Below are 20246 nucleotides of genomic sequence, written 5' to 3'. Positions count from 1 at the left end.
CGTAAAACAGGAGTTCTCAAAGTTTTTATGTATGTCAAGGCTTGACATACATTCTGCAGCATAATCAGTTAGTGGCGATAGCTTTGAAGCCCAATGCATCCGAGTGTTTGGTCATTTTGAGATTGAGAAATAAAATATCAATCCCAGACACTTCTCAAGCGCTTCTTTGGCGAGACACAGGGGCTTATTGATGTCATTTTGCATTGCACAGAGGTTCGACTGTTCAACAATAATATCCATTATTTTTTCATCGAAAATCCTTTGAAAGTATTTGAATGGTGATAGAAGTTCATCAATGCAACAGTCACGACTGTGTCAGATGCCAAAATGTCTTCATCAACATGGTCATCTATTTCATTCTCATCAGGATCTGGAAATATGTACAGTACATGGGTATTTTAGAAAAAAAAAAAAACATATGGACCTCAGTTTCATCAGTTCCAATCGGCACTTGAACTGCTACCTGTTCATTTTCTCGATCTATAAGCATTTATCTTTCGTGTACCGAATTTGGCACAATCGTCCGTAAAGGGTTAATATGCATCCATCCATCCATCCATTTTCCGTACCGCTTATTCCTTACAAGGATCGCGGGGCGTGCTGGAGCCTATCCTGAAATACCCTGCATTGGTTGCCATCCAGGGCACACAAAGACAGTAAGACCAGTCACTCTCACACCTAAGGACAATTTGAAGTGTTCAAGCTGCCTACCATGCATGTTTTTGGAATGTGGGAGGAAACCGGAGCACCCGGAGAAAACCCACGCGGGCCCGTAGAGACCATGCAAATTCAACACAAGGAGGCCAGAGCGGGATCGAACCGGCGACCTCTGCACTGTGAAGTCGGCGTGCTAACAACTCGACTACTGGGCCTTAAAATGCAGCAGCACAGAAAATATGTTCAAATTGGCTATGACTCATAAAAAGTGAAAACATAATTACAACTGACATGTACTTTACTAGACTTGAGACAATATTACAACAATGTAAAATGGTGTATAGTTTGAATATAGGATTCTGTGAATGTTCCCACAAGAGACGACTGACAATCAGGCGGGACTGAGACTAAAATACTATTTCACCAAGAATAGTTCAGATTTTAACATGTCAGTGCAAATCTTCAATTTTCGAGTGAGTCACACGGAAGAACCATAGAAGAAACTGTACAGGCCATTCCCACCGATGGAACCGCGATGCACATGCATGGCAGCTCAGCCAGCCCTCATTCTTTAAAAATCAAATAGAGAATCGAGCTCAAGAACCAAAATCGGAATCATCCAAATTCAAAGGATGCGCCACCATCCAGCCCACAACTTTTGAGAATCACTGCCTTTTCAAAGCATAGGTAGTCAATAGTTAATCTCTGCAAAGACACCGGAATTTTTACGGACTGTGATTGTAGTTTCAATCTGTTTGACATTTCATCCACATTCAAAGAGGCCATGGAACAATGTAAACATGTTCCGCGCTTTTGCACATAATATCTCATTCTCCTCGGGTTGCTTTCGTTGCTGCTGTGTCTTTTACTGATTTTGAGTTACTAAAATCGGGCGGCCCAGTAGTCGAGTGGTTAGCACACCAGCTTCACAGTGCAGAGGTCGCCGGTTCGCGTCCAGGAGTTTGTGGAGTATGCATGTTCTCCCCGGGCCCCCGTGGGTTTTCTCCGGGTCCTCCGGTTTCCTCCCACACTCCAAAAACATGCATGGCAGGCAGCTTGACCACTCCAAATTGTCGAGAGGTGTGAGTGTACGTCTTTGTGTGCCCTGCGATTGGCTGGCAACCAGTTCAGGGTGTCCCCCGCCTTGTGCCCGAAGACAGCTGAGATAGGCTCCAGCACCCCCCGCGAACCTAATGAGGAATAAGTGGTACGGAAAATGGATGGAGTTGCTAAAATCTACTTAACATTGGAGGTTATGGTGCCACTTGTTGCTTTGAACAATTTGTAAATAGCATGTTGACCTGTGGTAACTCGAAATGATGTCTCAAAATGATGCTCAACTTGGATTCACCTCCAATGTCGTTTTTAGTCATCACCTTTTTTAATCCATTAAAGCTTCAAGATTATGACACTAAAAGGTACAGCCACTGGGAAGATTGCCAATTCTTTTGAGTAAAACCTTTTAGCTGGAAAAGTTCCACATATTTCTTTTGAACCAGAGAAAGTGTTACTTAAATGGTCACACTTTGGATTCGTGCCGCATCTCCAGCACAACATTGTGAGTTCTCCAAAACAATGTACAACCATCTTGCATCAACTGAGAGAGGGCAGCATTGTTTTTACAAGCAAATATTCCAAGCTAGTAAAATAATCTTTCACAATACATCTTGTCCAGGAAACATAAACTCTTAGTTTAATGTTTTATCATTCGGGACCTCCCAAACGTTTGGACACAAACGTGGTCTTCTTTCTCAACACTTAAAAAAAGTACATGCGTTTCTCAGATATTACGTTTCCAAAATGTCATTGAACAATTCATGTTCATCTTTGATCTTGTTGATCTCCTGATCGGTACCATTCCAATCGCAGAAGAGATGTTTGCTGATGATTGCTGCAAGGCTATGTACCTTTTCCGACACGGAGAATCTCCCTCAGGGGTCAACAGGGAAGCTGTCCCAGGAGACATAAGTGGTGGACTTTACAGCAGACAGATCGTGTACAGACTTTGTATTTTCACTTTCAATAACCCTATAAGCACCTTTGTGTTCTCCCAGTGCGCTGCTTTGGGACAACTCTCAATACCCACCGGGAATCCCTTTACAAGACTTTTGTTTATTGCTCTTGGGAACCAAAACACGCTCCCATCCCCAGGCAACACACACAGTAAGACAGAAAAATGCAATGAGCCTTCCAAAAGAAGTCTGTGAACTGTGTCTAGACAAAAAAAGCAAAACATTCACAAGGATGCTAAATTAAAAGCAATAAGGCATTAAATAAGAGTGAAGTTGGGAGAAAACAGAGTAGAACTGGGTCAGAGTCACGAGGAAGTGGGAAAGGGAGTGGCCTGAGACACATTTCCACTGTTTACTTGACTCCTTCTTTGCCATCCACTGAGCCTCGCCTGTACTGACTATCCCAGATCCCAAAAATCATCACACATTGAAAATATCCACTTTATGCTATTTTCCTGGTTATTTTGACTTTCTAGGAATGTTGTGTAAGTGAGTGAAAACACAGGAAAAACTTTTTGTTTACCAAGTAAGGAATAATAAATTGTCAGTGCTTTCACATCAATGAATATTAATTCACATAAAAAAGATGAAAGGTAATTCGGGCAATGAGTTTCAAACTTGTCGCCCATCGGGTTAATCAATACACAAACCATCAATATAAAGTGAATGCAATTTGATTTTCAAAACGATTCATCTTACAAAATGCCTCTTGCCAATCCAATGTTTTGTTTTAAGTACATATTTATCCAGTGTTGCTCAATTCTTGTTGTAACGTGTAGTGCTTTCAATTAAAATATTATTATTTCCATTATTTTCTGTGGGAATATTGGTTTGAACAAAATGCTGCTCAAATATGAGAGCCTCTAAACTGGTTTGTTGCTCAGACGCAGAACAGACACAGATGGCAAGGAGGAGGAGAAGCACGCAGTCATCTTCCCCATCTGACCTCTATTTCCTGTCCGGCGAGGATGGTGATGTGAACGACGGAAGGCCTTTTCAGGGAGCTCACCGCACGGCGAGCGGGATTAATCGCGGTCGGCTGGGTGCTGCTGACCACACCCATTCTGACATCAGCACGACACGCTGTGTTTTCCACAAGATGGTGTATAGAGGTCATGTTTGTTAAACGTACTGTATAGCTCGGCATCTTGGAGTTTATGTGCCTTCTTGAGCCCCAATGAGAACTTTTACAATCGTTCGGTTTTCACTGTTAAAGTAATACTTTCAAACTACCAACCCATCATGTGCATACATTTAAATCATCTTGTAAATACAATCCAGACTGTCTATCCTATTCACAGATGGAAGGTCCGTCCCTCCGGGGAAATTGTGTCATCAATACCCCGAGCGTCCCCCACAATCCTTTTCTCTCAAAACCCCCGCTCCCACCCATCCCTTATATCCTTTTTTGTATCGAACCCTCGTCGCAAACGTACACGCACTCACAAACATGTCCTTGTCTTACAAGCCGGACGGAACCTGGTACAGGATCAGCAGCTTGTCCGTTAATGAAACAAACATTCAGACAGAAAAAGGAGAGGTCCTAATTAAAGCACAGAGGTAGATGGATGGGCTTTTAACTGACAGCTGTAGGGGTGGTGGTGAAAGTGGGGGACTGAGTGTGCTAGAGTGAGGGAGAAAGTCTAACAGAACTGCTTGGGGAGTGGGAGTTAGCGGTAATAATGAGCTAATTTCCTGTATAGGCCATTCTTGGGCCACATGTACGTTCACGTGCCACATCATGACCAACCGAGCAGATGAATCACAGGAGTCACGCGGTGATGTGGTTGGGCAAATTTACAAGCAATGGTCTCAGGAAATAAAGTGGTGCAAATGTCCCCAAAGGCAGAAGGGGGGGGGGGGGGGGGGGGGGGGGGGCAATAGGTGAAGTAAGGCTGGAATGGCCATTTTAACAGTCAGGTTAACTAAGGATGGAATGGACATTGGAACAGTAAGGTTAAGTAAGGATGGAATGGACATAGGAACAATAAGGTTAAACTTTTTCCATTGTCTACCGCACAGGTGTCAAAGTCAAGGCCCGCGGGCCAAATGCGGCCCGCCACATCATTTTTTTCGGCCTGCGAAAGCAAATTAAACTTGTTAAATTACACGATGATTGCTAAAATCTGAGCCAAAATTTCATATTTTTGGATGTCAACCACAATAAAAGTCATTATTCTTGACTTCAGATTTGAAAACGAGTTATTCATTAATTTGCTGTGTGCTCTATATGTAATATTTGAAGGGATTTAAACATTCTAATGGGTTCCCCAAATTCATAACGGCCCTCGAGAGGAAACCATAACTACAATGTGGCCCGCGGCAAAAAATGACTTTGACACCCCTGGTCTACCGTCACATTAGTCCGTGGGGAAATATCATCACCATGAAGCTTCAAAGAGAGCGCTTCGGCTTGTATTTCTGGCATATATTTGAGTTATTCAAATAATCATTGCAGCTCTAAAGTAAAAGCCACACTGACTGCATGGAAGTCAAGCCAGTAAACATCAACCAGTGACTTTTACTATTAGCTCATGACAACAACGTGAATAATAAACCTCATCCTTTTTTTCACGTTGCACATATATTTTTGAACAGCAGAAGCTGTTGGGATTTATGCTTGCAAGAACTAATTTGTGGCAGCTAAAGCCTTATTCGGTTTGCCTAAATCTGTTGTTGTCATTCATTATCCCCGGTTACCATCCTCCATTTTGCTGCTGTCGCAGGTTGTTGTGCTTTATCGAGAGCCAAATATTTCAATCAAGAAGTCATGCGCAGTTGACCATAGGTATCTTTGTCATGCATTTTTAGGTCATGTCATCATGTGTGGAGTTTGAAACAAGGAGTTTTAAATGTAAGTGATAATAACACATTATCATTTGAAGAATTATTTCCAGTAAATCCAGTACAGATGACCTGCAAGAGCTTCAGTATGAAATACAGTGAAACCTCGGTTTACAAACGCTTCAGCTAATGAACTTCTCGCCTTACGAACGTTGAATTCGGGAGAATATAATCTTGGCATACAAACTATTTTTCGGGAAACACACTGAGCGCCACAATGAGTGATGTGTCGTCCGCAAACTAGCCGGTTCTTGGAGCTGGATCTCTGAAGTGAACGAAGAGAGCCACCTCCTAATCAGAATCAGAATCAGAATCATCTTTATGGCCAAGTATGTAGAACACACAAGGAATTTGTTTCCGGTAGAACACGCTGCACTAGTATCGTTGTCTAAAAAACTGCTAAGTGGCACTATACAGTTCCATTTTGGCTACTGTTGAAAGAGTTCAAAGAGTTAATGGCTTGGGGGAAGAAGCTGTTTAAATGTCTGCTGGATTTGGTGCGCATGGATCGGTAGCGCCTGCCTGAGGGGAGTAGCTGGAAAAGGTGGTGGGCAGGGTGCGGAGGGTCCAGTAGGATTTTCCGCGCCCTAGTTTGGATTCTTGCAGTGTGCAAGTCCTCGAGAGTGGGTAGGGCGGTGCCAATGATTTTTTCCGCCGTCCTAACTGTCCGTTGAAGTCGGATTTTGTCCATTTTTGTGGCGGCCCCGAACCAAACGGTGATGGAAGATAAGGAGCTGGAAATGGCAGCCGACTTTTTTTGTCCTCTGTTCCCCGCCCCCAGTCTTCGGTTAAAGCCGCACATGATTAGTCAAGATCCGTGGTAGAGGATGGAGGGGACACACGCAGCAGTGAGGAGTAGGAATTAGAGAAACAAGCACGCTGTGAGCACATGAAACAGGAAAGGCAGACGACAGAGCTTGATAGCACACAAAGAAAAAACAAAAGTGAAAAGGTGAGAAAATGGAAAGAAAACACAGTGAAATTTGGACTCGTTTCAACTTTATTGATAGTTCAAAGGCAGAGAGTAGACTGCAAGGTTAAAATATCCCGTCAATCAGGCTTCACAAATAATCCGCACAAGCAATCTCTAAAATTTGAAGAGAAAAGACAAGCTAGGGAACCAGCTATTAATGAAGTTTCTAGTGTGTCTGCCTGCTTCTGTTGCTGTTGCAATATCACAACTTCCAAGATGTACAGCCCAGAGCTCATTGAGACACTTTATGCAAAAAGCGACCCAGCTAAACAGAAAACAACTGATGAGGGACTAGGTAAAATTATCGCAGAGAAAGCATGGCAACTTCACTCAGATCGCCAAGAGGCAACCTGTAAGTTCGTCATCCATTGACGATTTCAAGGCTAGCCACGGATGGTTTGAGAACTTTAAGCGTCGTACAGGGATTCATAGTGTCATTCGTCCTGGTGAGGCAGCCAGTTCTGACGATAAAGCTGCCAAAGCTTACAAGGAATCATTCCTCAAGATGGTGGAAGAAGAAGGCTACGTTCCTCATCAAGTGTTTAATGATGATGAAATCGGCCAGTTTTGGAAAAAGATGCCTAACGGGACTTTCATTACACAGGAAGAGAAGTCCGTCCCTGCATAAGCAGTGCCTGAAACTCATGACAAAAAGTTACCGGACACCAGGGCAGACAACTCTGAAAAGTTCCCAGCCCCATTTTTCACAACTTGAAACACAATAAGACGACTAATCTAAAAAACATTGACTAATAAAAAAACATTGTTGAAAAGTAATAAGGATTTTTTATTAAGTATGTACCTACCACAAAAGCTCCCTTGCTTAATTTATCGTAAATATCCCTTGCTGATGATTTTGCTCCAGTTGTCCAATGCAATTGTTTGCTTTGTGTCGTTGGCTACAAGCCACGTGAACTCTTTCCACGATGTTTTTAATAAAATTAATGATATACAGTAAAGTCTCGTTATATCGATATCGGATATATCGATAGTCCCGGTTATATCGATACTATTTCTATGCACGCACGGAGAAAATTACATGCAAACAGGGTCGGATATATCGATAGTCCCGGTTATATCGATATTTTTTCGGACTCCCTTGAATATCGATATAACGAGACTTTACTGTATTTAATTTCTAAGTGCCTTTCAAAACTCTCAAGGACACTTTACAGTCACGGGATAATGTATGTTATACGTTTTGTAGCGTCATAAATTTTGTTAGCTTCTTTTGAATCTTTTTTCTGGGGCTGAGGTTCTGTAGGTCTACTTTGAAAAATGATATGCAAATGCACAACCTTATAACGATCAGGAAAGTCCGAAGCACGAAGCAGGCTTCTGATTGGCTGCCATGCATATAGCACATTTATTATACATAAAATAAGGTATATTTTGTGTAGTTTTAAGGCTTATTGAGTAGAAAATTGTTTTATAGGGACCTGGGAACTGATTATTCTCATTTTTATGGTTTCCTATGGGAAATTAATGTTTGGAATACACACTTTTCACCTTACACACTTTCTGGGAACCAATTAAGTTCGTAAGACAAGTTATCACTGTATACCCAAATGTGGGTTTGTCACTTTTGCTCAATTAACTCATTGACTGCCAGACAAATGTGTCCACTCCAGTGTCGGGGTTTTTGTCATTTTGTCATTGTGGATTCCAGGACCCACAGAATATTGAGTTTTAGAACTACATAAACATTCAATACAGCGTTAGAAACCATAGACTCTCTTCTTTCATCAGAAAAAAAGTGTTAATTCCTAAATTATATGGGCCTGGAGTTAATGATAGCTTGAAATGAGGGCGACTGTCCAAAACACAATACAATACATACATAATGGTTTATATAGCGCTTTAACAACAGCTAAAGCTGGAACAAAGCGTGAACATGGAAAACTGGAAATGCTGCCCTTCGTGTAAAAAAAAAAAAAAACACATTGCCAGAGGCCATGGCCAGCGCTTTATCAGCACCCAAGTATGAAAAAAACAAAACCCAAACAAATTCGTGAGTGGCGCTCCAAGTCATATTTTCAATTCCAGAATAAATTAATAAGAGGTTAAAAATGAATATGTGTACCTTGCTTCGAGCGCCTGCACTGTGTGATAAAGAACAATATGAAACAAGAGGGATGGGATGTTTCTATTCTGTAGTACTTCCTAGGCATCCCTCCTCCCCCACTGTGTGATGATTTCACCAGGGAGACACAGGGTTATGGGAATTTAAAACCAGGGTTTTAGGGTCATAAAACAGAAGATGTGCAGTCATGTGAGCACACACGGCCAGCACAGTGGTAGATTGTGAGGCATGTAAGTTTTGTCACTGACATCAAAGGAACTGTTTATCCATCACATAACACTGGCCACTCTTTTTTTTCTGCTCAGCATGATTTAATTTTATTTTTGGGGGCAGGTAGTGTTATGGCTAAAATGAATCATAGCATTGTTCTGTTGAGTTATGCATAGAAAATGGTCACATGCATCATAGTCATCAGATAGGTAAAAATATTTTTTCCATTTTCGTGTTTGTGACGCTACTCCGCTTTGACAACCATCACCTTGAAATCCAAAATCACCAGTCACGCTTTTACTCAAGAGTTTATTTCATTTACTGCACTTTTTTCATGACTTCAATTCACAAAGGTAGCATTGATGTAAAAATGCCTGTTGACCATTGTGAAAGATCGCAATGCACACTGGAAAGTGAGCTGTGTTACGTGGAGGGATTCTCCCTTCTATGCTTCATCATTCATCTTTGGGAATTTTTTTTGAGGTTGAAATAAAGGTGAAATATAATTATGAATTGAAAAAACAAAAAAAGTTCCACGTATTTCTTTTTGGAATGGCGAATTCGGGCAATTAACCCTTTGATTAATTGAGTAATCTGATTACCTTATTAAATACAAGCAACGTGCTGGGGAGTTTTCAGGTGTTATTTGGAGTCTCCATCTCTTGTTCTATTGCAGTCTGCGACTGAGCAAGAAGGGTTTTCAAAGATGGGACAGTGGCGGGTGAGTGACGAGGCATCAGTGATTGGGAGCGTAGAGTTGGCTGGCTCTTGTCCGGTTAACATGTTATGAATTTGGTGATTTAATTTTGCTTTATAAGAGTCAGTTTCATGAAATAGTGTTATGTGAACCAACAGCTATGTCCACTGACTACTTGCAGGGGCATTACAGTTACATTCCGACTAGCAGTGGCTAAGATGGCTCTGTTACTTTATGTTGATATGGTGTTGTGGGACATAATGCACTATTTCTTGTGAAGTGTAAAAATAACATTTAAACATTCTCTATATTTTACAGAATCTTTCCACCTAAATGTTAATACAGTGGTACCTCGGTTTTCGAACGACTCACAGTTCGAACAAATCGGAGTCCGAACAAAATATTCGAGATATTCTTGCTTCGTAATTCGAACAACAATCGGAGTTCGAACGCCGGTACGATGCGTGAGTGCATACGCGAGGGTGGGATGTTGAGCGGCGTACGGGTGTATCGCTCTGTTCATGACCAACTGTTGTCGCTAGCGGACGTGCTGCGTTTTGCTCTCGCGTTTAATACAGGTGTACGAAGAGTTTTAGCCCCTAATCATCATGCCTCCAAAGAAAATAACTGCTGCTACAAGTGAAAAAAGAAAAGTAGTGCGTACAACTATTGCATTTAAGAAATAAATAATCGCAAAATATGAAGGAGGTGTGCAAGTGTCTGATCTGGCTAGGGAATACAGCATGGCGAAATCAGTACGATATTAAACAATAAGGAGGCTGTGAAATCTAGTGATGTGGCTATGGGAGTGAGAGCAAGTGTCATTGGATAGATATTTGAAGAGAAAAGAACATCCTGTAGCCGAGTCATCCGTAGCAAAGAGATTTGAACGTGTGAGCACCCCTCAGACAGAAGAGCTCCCCGAAATTTTTATGGAAGGGGACAAAATTTCCTTCCTCCGTCCACCTGCGCCTTCTGCTGACCACCACAAAGATAAAAATCATATTCATAATTCTTTTCTTTACGAACGTACAATTAGCCTGGGTTACATTTATGTTTGTTATTTGTGTCTTTGCCATTTTGCTCAACACATTCTTTTTATGTGTTGGTCAACATTTTAATGTGCAATTTCATGCATAAAATAATGTATAAAATACTGTACTAAAAAAGGTAAACATTCAGGGTGTTGGAACGGATTAAAACGATTTACATTATTTGTAATGGGAAAAATGGTTTCGGTGTTCGAACAAATCGGTTTTCGAACAGGGTTCTGGACCGGATTATGGTCAAGAACTAAGGTACCACTGTATTTTAAAACAACAAAAGATTTTCTTTTCTATGTCTTTCTGGTAATTTGTGCCAGAAATCAGGCCTTTTGGCTTCAACATTCCCCCTCAAACAATTCATAAAATCCTTATTATTCAAATTGGTCACAAGCCAGTCCAGGTAGTTTTGTTTTGTTTTCCCCACATAGCGCCAATACGACGGTGTGCTGTTGCCACACGTCCAGCTCTCCGTGGGCTGGAGGCAGATTACAGAATGAATGGGGGCAGTTGAAAAGGCAAATATGCCGCATCGAGTCACGTTGTAGGAATGTGATGAACCTACAAAATGATTGTAACGCAACTATATAGACATCCAATCGCGTCTTTGGTTGCTTTTGAGTGACGAGAGCACGTGAATGCAAGGGACAGACACTTTTCTTTCAAAATCCAAATGCTTACTCAAAGCAAAATTTCAACACAGGCTCTCAGTGGAAGTTGGGGAGGGGGCAAATGTAGGCTACAATAAGAGGTCACACCTGTCAACAAACATGACTCTATACCAAACCTCTCTGCTTCCTCACAGCTGAGAGTGACACATGTTCCCACATACGGACGCCTGGTTGGGAACAGATGGACCACACGTGTACACACACTCAGTCACGCATACTTGTTCTCTTCTATGATGCGTCCATTAATTCTACTGATGGTCCATATCCTAGTATGGTCCAAGGGTGCATTGAAGCAGACAGGACAGGATGACAGAAGGTCATCAGAGTGGTGAAAAAAAGATTGAGTTGCTCTCTGACAACCTCTATGTACCGGATTTTCACGACCATAAGGCGCATATAAACGTCTCGGATTTTTTTTAAATGTGCGGTGCGCCTTGTAGTGCGGACGTATTAGAGGCCACCATGAGGCGGACGTGGTAGAACACATGAGGGGGGATGGGTGGGCGTGGTTTATGTATACAAGAACAGGTATGTGCTTTATGCAGAACATTCCTGTTTTAACAACTCAGAAAATGGCAAAGAGACATGGTTATGAAGCTCAGTTTAAACTGAAGGCTTTCCAAGGAGGTCCGTCTTGGTGCTGCCGTTTTATGAAACTGTGCCATTTTTCTATCCGGGCCAGGACTATGGCAGCGCAGCAACGTCCGGCGAATTATTCTGAAAAGCTGGACAAAAGGCTTCGTTTCCTGTTGTGCTTGGCTGCCATGCTAACGGAGAGAAACTCCCGCCGATGGTGATTTTTAAAAGAAAGACTTTGCCTAAAGAGACATTTCCAGCAGGCGTCATTATTAAGGCAAACGAAAGGGCTGGATGTTACGCCACAGTTTGCCAATGGATTGTGGATGCTTGGGGTAACGTGTCTGCTGGCACGGTGGTTCGAGCTTTCGGAAAAGCCGGCATAATTTCAGAGGAGCCGCACAGCACAGAAAGTGACTGACCGTGAGGAAAGCGAACCTGTCACGTTGGTTTAGCGCAGCTGTTCGATTCTGAGACACAGTATAAGGACTTTGGTGGGTATGATTGCTGACTGTTACCGGTAATGTGCTTGTTTTTACCATGCCGACGCCTATTGAGTGATGATTACAAAATGTTCTTACTTTGTAATTAATAAATAAAGCACTACCAAACTCAGTTTTGCTCCCGATCTGTTTTTATGAATATGCACACTTGTATGCATGTGTGTTGTTGTGAGGCGGACGTACGTATGGCAGTAGAGGATATGTACCGGTATATAAAACGTGCCTCCTTTCATCCGGTGTGCCCAATGTGTATGTTAAATACAGAAATGGCACTGCGCCTTTTCACACGGTGCGCCCCTTGGTCGTGAAAATTCGGTACATCTATACTTTCCGCTGTCTCAGCAAGGCAAACAACGTCATCAAGGGCTGCACCCATTCCGTTTTCACTTCATGTCACCTGTTGCCCTCCAGCAGGTGCTACAAGATCCTCACCCCCTAAAATACTTCCCCGCAGCGCATCGCAGCTACTCAAAATTGTCACAAACTTCATGAATGCCAGTATGGAAACTCAATACATACTGCAAATATGGTGCAATTTGTTCTCTTTTGTCTGTAGTAGTGTTCACACGGCAACTTTTACTCCGGTCTACCACCGAGGCTGCGCATGTAGAGCGTTCACATGTACCGCTTAAACCGAAGCAAATTTAACCTGGCTCAGGAGGTGTTTTAAAAAATTAACTCTGGCATAAATGCTTGTTTGCGGGGAAAATTTTCCCTTCAAGTGTCACCACAGCGAATCAGTGTCCTCCATCTAACTTTGTTTTGTGCATCCTGGTCTTCTGCTCGGTCTCCTGCCTGGAACTTCAAGGTGCAACATTCTTCTCTCAATATGTTCACTCTCTCCCCTCTGGACATGTCCAAACCATCTCAGTCTGGCATCTCTGACTTTCTCTCCACTTCACATAAAATGAGATGTGTGAACATTACAAGAGCAGACTCACTACGTGTGACAATAGTTGATTGCATATGGTATTTCATGCACATCTGAATTTCCGCTATCTTTCCTTTCTCCCTCTCTTATCTGTTTACAGTGTCTGATAGACCACAGTGTTGATTTGTCTGGGGAAGTAGAAAGCTTGTTTTTTTTATGTCACAAACAAGGTGTGTAAAATGAGGTACACTATATGGACATGCATGTTTTATTGGAGTATCATTCCAATCGTTTTGCACAGCCGCAGAAACTATCATATGAACACAAGCGGGGTTGCAGTGGGGTTAACATACTTCACTTTAGTAAGCAGCTTTATACGCATGAACGCCCCACAAAATTTACATGGATGAAAGATATATCACAACAAAATACATCGGTGCAGCACTGATGCAAATGTGAAAACCCCTTCTATTTATGACACGGTTCTAGTGTTGTTTCACTTGCCATTTTTGCAATACAGTGGTACCTCGGTTCTCAAACGCCTCACTGTTCCAACAAATCAGTGTTCGAACAAAATATTCGAGATATTCTTGCTTCGGTGTTCGAACATCAATCGGTGTTCGAACGCCAATACGACGCGTGAGTGCGTACGCGAGGGTGGAGAGCTGAGCGGCGCACGGGTGTATCGCTCTGTTCGTGACCAACTGTTGTCGCTAGCGGACGTGCTGCATTTTGCTCTAGCATTTAATATAGGTGTACGAAGAGTTTTAGTCCCTAATCATGCCTCCAAAGAAAGTAAGTGCTGCTTAAAGTGACAAAAGAAAAGTAGTGCGTACAACTATTGCATTTAAGAAAGAAATAATCGCAAAACATGAAGGAGGTGTGCGAGTGTCTGATCTGGCGAGGGAATACAGCATGGTGAAGTCTACAATCAGTACGATATTAAAGAATAAGGAGGCTGTGAAATCTAGTGATGTTGCTGTGGGAGTGAGAGCAAGTGTCATTGGACAGATATTTTAAGAGAAAAGAACATCCTGTAGCCGAGTCATTCGAAGCTGTCACGTTCCGAGCGAGAGTGACGGTAGCTGACTCGTCGGAACGTAGTGGAATGTTTGGGATCCCAAAGCAGACGCGTACTACCCAAGCAGGATGTTTATTCACAAATAAAAGAAAACACAGCGAGTAAGAAGGCAGGGGGTGATCTGACCCGCTTACTACGCCAAAAAGCAAATGGCACACGAGGGTGTAAAATTACGCAATCCCGGAAGATGACATAAATTTACGGGACGCAGGGAAAATACCTCGGACCGGATACACTCGCGCATCGAAGGAAGAGTCCAGGTACGGTGGCGAGTTGAGGCAATCATCCGGCATTGGCGAGGTGATCGCGAACCGTATAAATGCCCCGTGTCCGTGATTAGACAATGACAGCGGGTGGAGAACGGCCGGGAGAGGCAGCCCCCCACCCCCCGCTGTCAACTCGCAAGTGACAGTAGCAAAGAGGTGGTTACGGTGTTTGAAAAAAAAAAAAAAAAAAAAAAAAAAAAAAAAAAAAAAAACGCTTTTCGAACAGGGTCCCGGAACTAATTACGGTCGAGAACTGAGGTAACACTATACCTTAAATACAGTAGGAAGGCTGGTTAACAACACTCTTTGTTGGGCGCCAAATTTAGAAAACATTCATTTTCACTTTATGAGGACTTCAAAGGGCGCATAGCCCAGCCCTATTCCGGCCTAATGGAGTGGTAAACTGTACAGCCCATAATGGATTTGTAAAGGGGATTATTTTATTTGCCATGTCTCCCTATGGAGAAAAATCTGAACAAATTGTGTTGGCCATCAGGGGTTCCACCGTACCCCAAATGCATGAACCGGGTTACACAGTGACAGGTCAGGTTTGACCAAGAAAAAATAAAACAAGTCTTTGTTAAGTCTGTTCCACTTACACATTCAAAGCTTTGTGCGTTACTCCACTCGAAGCGGGCGGGGGTTTGGTGTAGCGGGTGGGGTGGTGGTCGTCACGCCTCCCTCCTCGTTTTCAACTGGCTGAGGGAGATCGCTGCGCTTATTGGCTGCGCCGGCAAACACCGCAGAGGATTTGGGAGGTTCTCCTTTGTTTACATGCTGGCTGGGAAAACCCAATAAAAAAACGTTACCTTGGGTAACCAGACGATCCACAGTTATCCACACAAACCAACACACAAATGTGATCAAAACAACTGTCTTTGTTCTCTGTGACTGAAAACACTAAATATGGTATCCGTATGATAATTTTGAGTAAGCAAGGCAGGCATTTGTTTGAACAATTTATCACACCCGCTAAAGTTTGCTTCAGTCAGGAATAGAAAGAAATGTGTCTGCTTCGACTAGCGTTTAAGAATAAGATCATATATCTTGATACCGGCTAATAAAGAGCTTAATCCAATCCAATGCAGCCTCGCCACTCAATCTTTGTATACTTCTACCTGTTGGTCTGGAAAGGAGATTGGACGTTGTCATCCATCCTTAGGGGCTGCAGCTAAGTGGCCTTGCACAATTATGGATCAGTATCATGATTGAAGCCTTACAGTCGGCTGGCCCAATCAATTAGGTTCTTTGTGAAAGCCACGTCTCAGTAGGTGTGTGTTTCAGTCTTATCTTATTTCGAACAAAATCAACATACGGCGCCAAGCAAACAAAAAAATCCGGCATGACTAACTTTTTCAAATTGTACACAGACTGAAAAGTCAATACTTGAATTCACATATTTTAAACAAAAGCCTCAGGACAAACATAAACCGAGCCTATGCCTGTTGTGTCAAGCGTGTTTGCTTTAATAGTTCATTTATAAGGCCAAAAAGATTTAACAGAAGATATCAAAACAAAGGAAGATTTCAATAAATGCCTGGAGCATGAGGATTATCCAATTTGCTCTAAATTTATTTGTGACATGATAAAATATTCATTTTTTTTGCAACGAAGGCCATGTTGAGCTTTGATTTGAGCACTATGAAATTGTTTCATTCAAATTTTTCCACAACACGCCAAAGTAAAAATGCAGTTTTAAATTGTGATTTATTAAAAGGGGAAACATATTCACAGCCCTCTTATCCTTTGTGAAAAATGATTCATTTTACTTTAAATTGTGAATTTACTGTAGCAAATTTGTGTATTTTAGTTCGTTTTCACTGATCCCAACCAAGCGCTACGTGTTCAATCATGAAATCACCTTGAGGAAACCTGTATGACAAGATAAAGTCTGCCTCAAAAAGGTGCAACAAAGCACCACAATGCAAGTAGCATGCATATCAGATGAGACATAAATGAATTGACACTCTGGAAAGAATGACACGAACACTGTCTGGACTGGAACAAATCACGGTCAGGGCCATTTCCGACAAATTGAAAAGAGAGCATGGAACAAGAGTGGCCATCCTACAGAAATGACCTCAACAGCATAACACCTAATCATCCAGGAGGCTAAAAATAAACCAAGAGTAACGCGTGAAGAACTAGTGGTATTGCTAGCCTCAGTTAAGGTAAGTATTTATGATTGAACAGAGAGAACTCAACCCTCTACTCAACTGCATTTATAGAGCACTTTCAAAAAGCCATCACTGCATACAAAGTGCTGTACATGAAGCAACTATCATATATCCAACAATAAAGCATAAAATTAGTGACAAAGACCGTCAAAATCACTAAACAGAAAATGACACCGCAAAAATTACATCCATGGCAAGTTCCCACGTGGAAACAACCGCTGACAAAAACATTTAAATGGTCATCTTACATTTGCAAAATACATCTGATCAATTACCAATACCTTTCCGACAATGTTCTATGGACAAACATGCCAAAAGTTGAACATTTTGGCAGGTATAATTCTTGTTACATCTGGCATAATTGTAACACAACGTTTCAGAATGACCACCAATAAAACATAGTGGTGGCACTATGTGGTCTGGGACTGTTTGCCACTTTAGTAACTGGATGACATCCTGTGATTTACGGAATCATGAATTCTGCTCTTTACCAGGTGATCAATTTTGCAACCGCAATCTTAAGCATGTTTGGGTTCTGCAAGAGAACAATGATCAAACAATGTTTTTTTCATGCCTCATTAAAAACCTTCAATCATACAAATATATTTTTTATTTAACATTTATTTGATTCTGGTAAACATTTAATTGTGACAAACTTGCAAGGGAAATTAGAAATCAGGAACAGGACACACCCTTTTTCATGCCGCTGTATATCACTAACCGATGCAAGAGAAGCATTCTTAAGGATTACCGTGACCTAGGATTGTTAACACACTGCAAAAGTAGCCTCGTTCATCTTAGCAGCCATAATGGCTGTTCCTCATGGTGGCATCTGTGTGTAAATGCGTGCGTATAGGCAAATCTGTGGTAACGGGTTGATCGAAAAGTAAATCGTTGGTCACAAAAATCCCCCCCCCCCCCCCCCCCTGCTCTTCAGATGCACTGCAGGGGTAAAAAAAGTATCACAGACGCTCAAAGTCTCTTTGTCGCCAACTTAGTCATTTTGACAGTTTGAAAAAATGGCTAATACAGATAAATACAGCAAAGTCTACATAAGCACCCCCACCCCTTTTCAAGACATTGTTTTGTTTTTATTTATTTTTTGGTCCAAATGGCTGATCCAACATTTTGGGTTGCTGACGCCTGGGTGATGTTCACACAGCAGTTCAATTCCAATTTCTTTGCTGATATGTGACCTGCATTCAGATTTTTTTTCTAATCAGACCTGGGCCACCTTTGTATGTGGATATAAATTAGGTCTACATCTGATCCATGAGCTGTATGAATGCTCATCCACACACATCCGACTCATCAAAAGCCAAATATGCACCTGGTGAATGCTGGGGAAACTGCAGACGCATCATCTGTGAATTTGCAAAGTTACAATAAAATCGTTGATTTTGCATTCAACATTTATTTAAGATCATTTGAAAAATGAGGTATTAAGTCGGCATTTGTGGTGATAGCAGTGATTCTGCCATGCCGACAGTTCATTCCTTATGCGCTGCAACAAAGTGATGTTATCGTCTTAAAATGTTGGGAAACGAGTAGATGAAAGAGCTTTGATTTATACCCCAAAATATTTATCCTCCTGCATCATTAAGTTTATTCAGTTGGGGGTGTATTAGAAGTTGTATTTGTTTTTTTGTTTGAATTGTGCATTACATCCGACAGTGTGAATCTCGCCTCAGACACCGGTAGGATGTGGTTTAAATTGTGAGAATACTGCGTAAAATGTTGCCATTCTTGTAAAGTCCTGAAGGGTCATGCTTCAAAGCAGCTCACGATATCACTATCAAAGTACTTGAAGGCATTCTTTGAAACGGGTCAATCACAAGGCCGAGATCGAAACTCAACAATCTGAAGTAGTCTAAGTCTTGAGGATCAGCACATTCTGCTGACGCACACAAATTTCACCCACAGACCGATCGACAGGACTGTTTTCAAATACCATCAACAAACACACACGCACACACACTAACAAACGGCCAGCCCTTAAGGACACACACCCAATCTTTTTCTAAATACCTAGTTTCTTTTGGTCAAAACACACACTTCCAACTCAGTACAGTAATGATACATTCCGAGATGACCCAGAACCACTAATGGACATGTAGGGCCGACAAGAACGGCAACCCGGGGAATTTCATTCACTGTGAAATTCCTTGAGGCACAACATCCATATGATATACCGTTCGTCGCAAAAACATCCTAGACAGCATCCACCCTGACGGGAAACAAGAGATGGAAAGAAAACAGAGGGGAGGGGGTTCAAAGATCAGAAAACAGATGTAAATCCTTTAGCAAACGCAACTGCAAATGGTTAACACATGTTAGGGCGCCTTCAACGTGCAGATCGCCAGGACAGCTCCTCGACATCATAGGACTCGGTCAGGACAACACACCGGCTGTCACTTGTTGCTGTCACACCTGACCAGTTCAGAAAGTTGGCTAAAGTTGCACTTTCACCACCACCATCACCGGGATTAGGCCATCTTTGAAACACGGTGTCCAATTTGACCTCAAATGATTCCTTGCAACATACAATTGCTTAACATTGTTGGTCTGATGACAGCACAGCATGCAATGCATTCATTCCCATTCGTTGAGTAGTCTTTAACTCTAAAGAAACTTCAATTTCGAACATCTCCGCGAATCATAAAATACATCTGCACGTGTCATTAATATACGAAACAAAGGCTGTAAAGATCAATAGTATGCAGGTGATTTAAACGATTTCAATCAATTAAACTGTCGCAAAGTCAGACAAGTGACGAGACTATACAAACGAAAGATGAACGCAGTGTGTCCTCGCGTGTATAAACTACACGTCATGGTACATCTTCTGCCTTGCGCGCTTACTGTAGCGACAGCACAAAACCAACAAAATAGTTTGTATTTTGAACTTAGCCTTCATCTTCCCACTTTCCTTTTACTCTTCTGTGGTCATGCTCAACGAAATGACCTCTCCGTGTCCCACACAAAAACAAAAACCAACCCTTGACGCTCAATCAAAATTCGGTTGCTTTTGTTACAGGACGTTCATGAACGCAACCTCAAACCAGCACGAGACCCAGACATGCACGCACACACACATTCAGAGATACACACTCACCACAAAGTCAAACGGCGTCACCACTGCTTCCAGCTGTGTACAAAAAAGTGGTAAAACGGTCAAAAAGAGCACATCTCACGGTCACCGGTTGGCTTCGAGGTGGGTCTTCGTCTTTTGGAAACCGCTCAAACGCTCCATAAGCACACTCGGCCGGGAACCACAAGATATGTAAATTTAAAACTGTGGGAGGGGCCGAGTGACGTCACAAGGGGCCTCCCCTTTCTGTCGAGACTTCACATGGGATGTAACTAACGACACGATTCGTTATTGTGCTCAAGTAGATTTTTCGGCTATCTACCTCATTTGATTTGGTTAAAATCCCTGTTTGTGATAGAAGTTTGTTTGGGGGAATTTCCTTGATTCCAATTTGACAAAGCCTGAACCTTGGAATTCACCAAAAATGTATGCTTCATAATAATAATAAAAATAATAATAATAATACATTTAATTTATAAGCGCCTTTCAAA

At 42.0% G+C, this 20246-nt stretch overlaps 1 protein-coding gene across 3 annotated transcripts in view; it reads right to left on the bottom strand.

The window, feature by feature from the left end:
- Positions 1-19942, bottom strand: part of fam107b (family with sequence similarity 107 member B) — a 30942-nt gene extending 11000 nt beyond the window's left edge. Inside the window, exons 1-2 of one of the 3 annotated variants that reach the window (XM_088996883.1) lie at positions 19780-19942; positions 15087-15268 (exon numbers count right to left, since the gene is read on the bottom strand). In XM_088996883.1, coding sequence (XP_088853009.1) covers positions 15087-15090 — 4 coding nt within the window. In that variant the 5' untranslated portion in view covers positions 15091-15268; positions 19780-19942. The remainder of the gene's footprint in view (positions 1-15086; positions 15269-19779) is intronic. The other 2 variants (XM_088996884.1, XM_088996885.1) reach the window with 2 other exon arrangements.
- Between the last annotated feature and the right edge of the window lie 304 nt (positions 19943-20246).

The sequence above is a fragment of the Hippocampus bargibanti genome, linkage group LG05 (genome assembly GCF_051943395.1).
Source record: "Hippocampus bargibanti isolate YZ-2025 linkage group LG05, ASM5194339v1, whole genome shotgun sequence".
NCBI classification, from domain to species: Eukaryota; Metazoa; Chordata; class Actinopteri; order Syngnathiformes; family Syngnathidae; genus Hippocampus; species Hippocampus bargibanti.
Note: the sequence above shows the minus strand (reverse complement) of the source record. Positions and strands in the feature narration are given on the sequence as shown.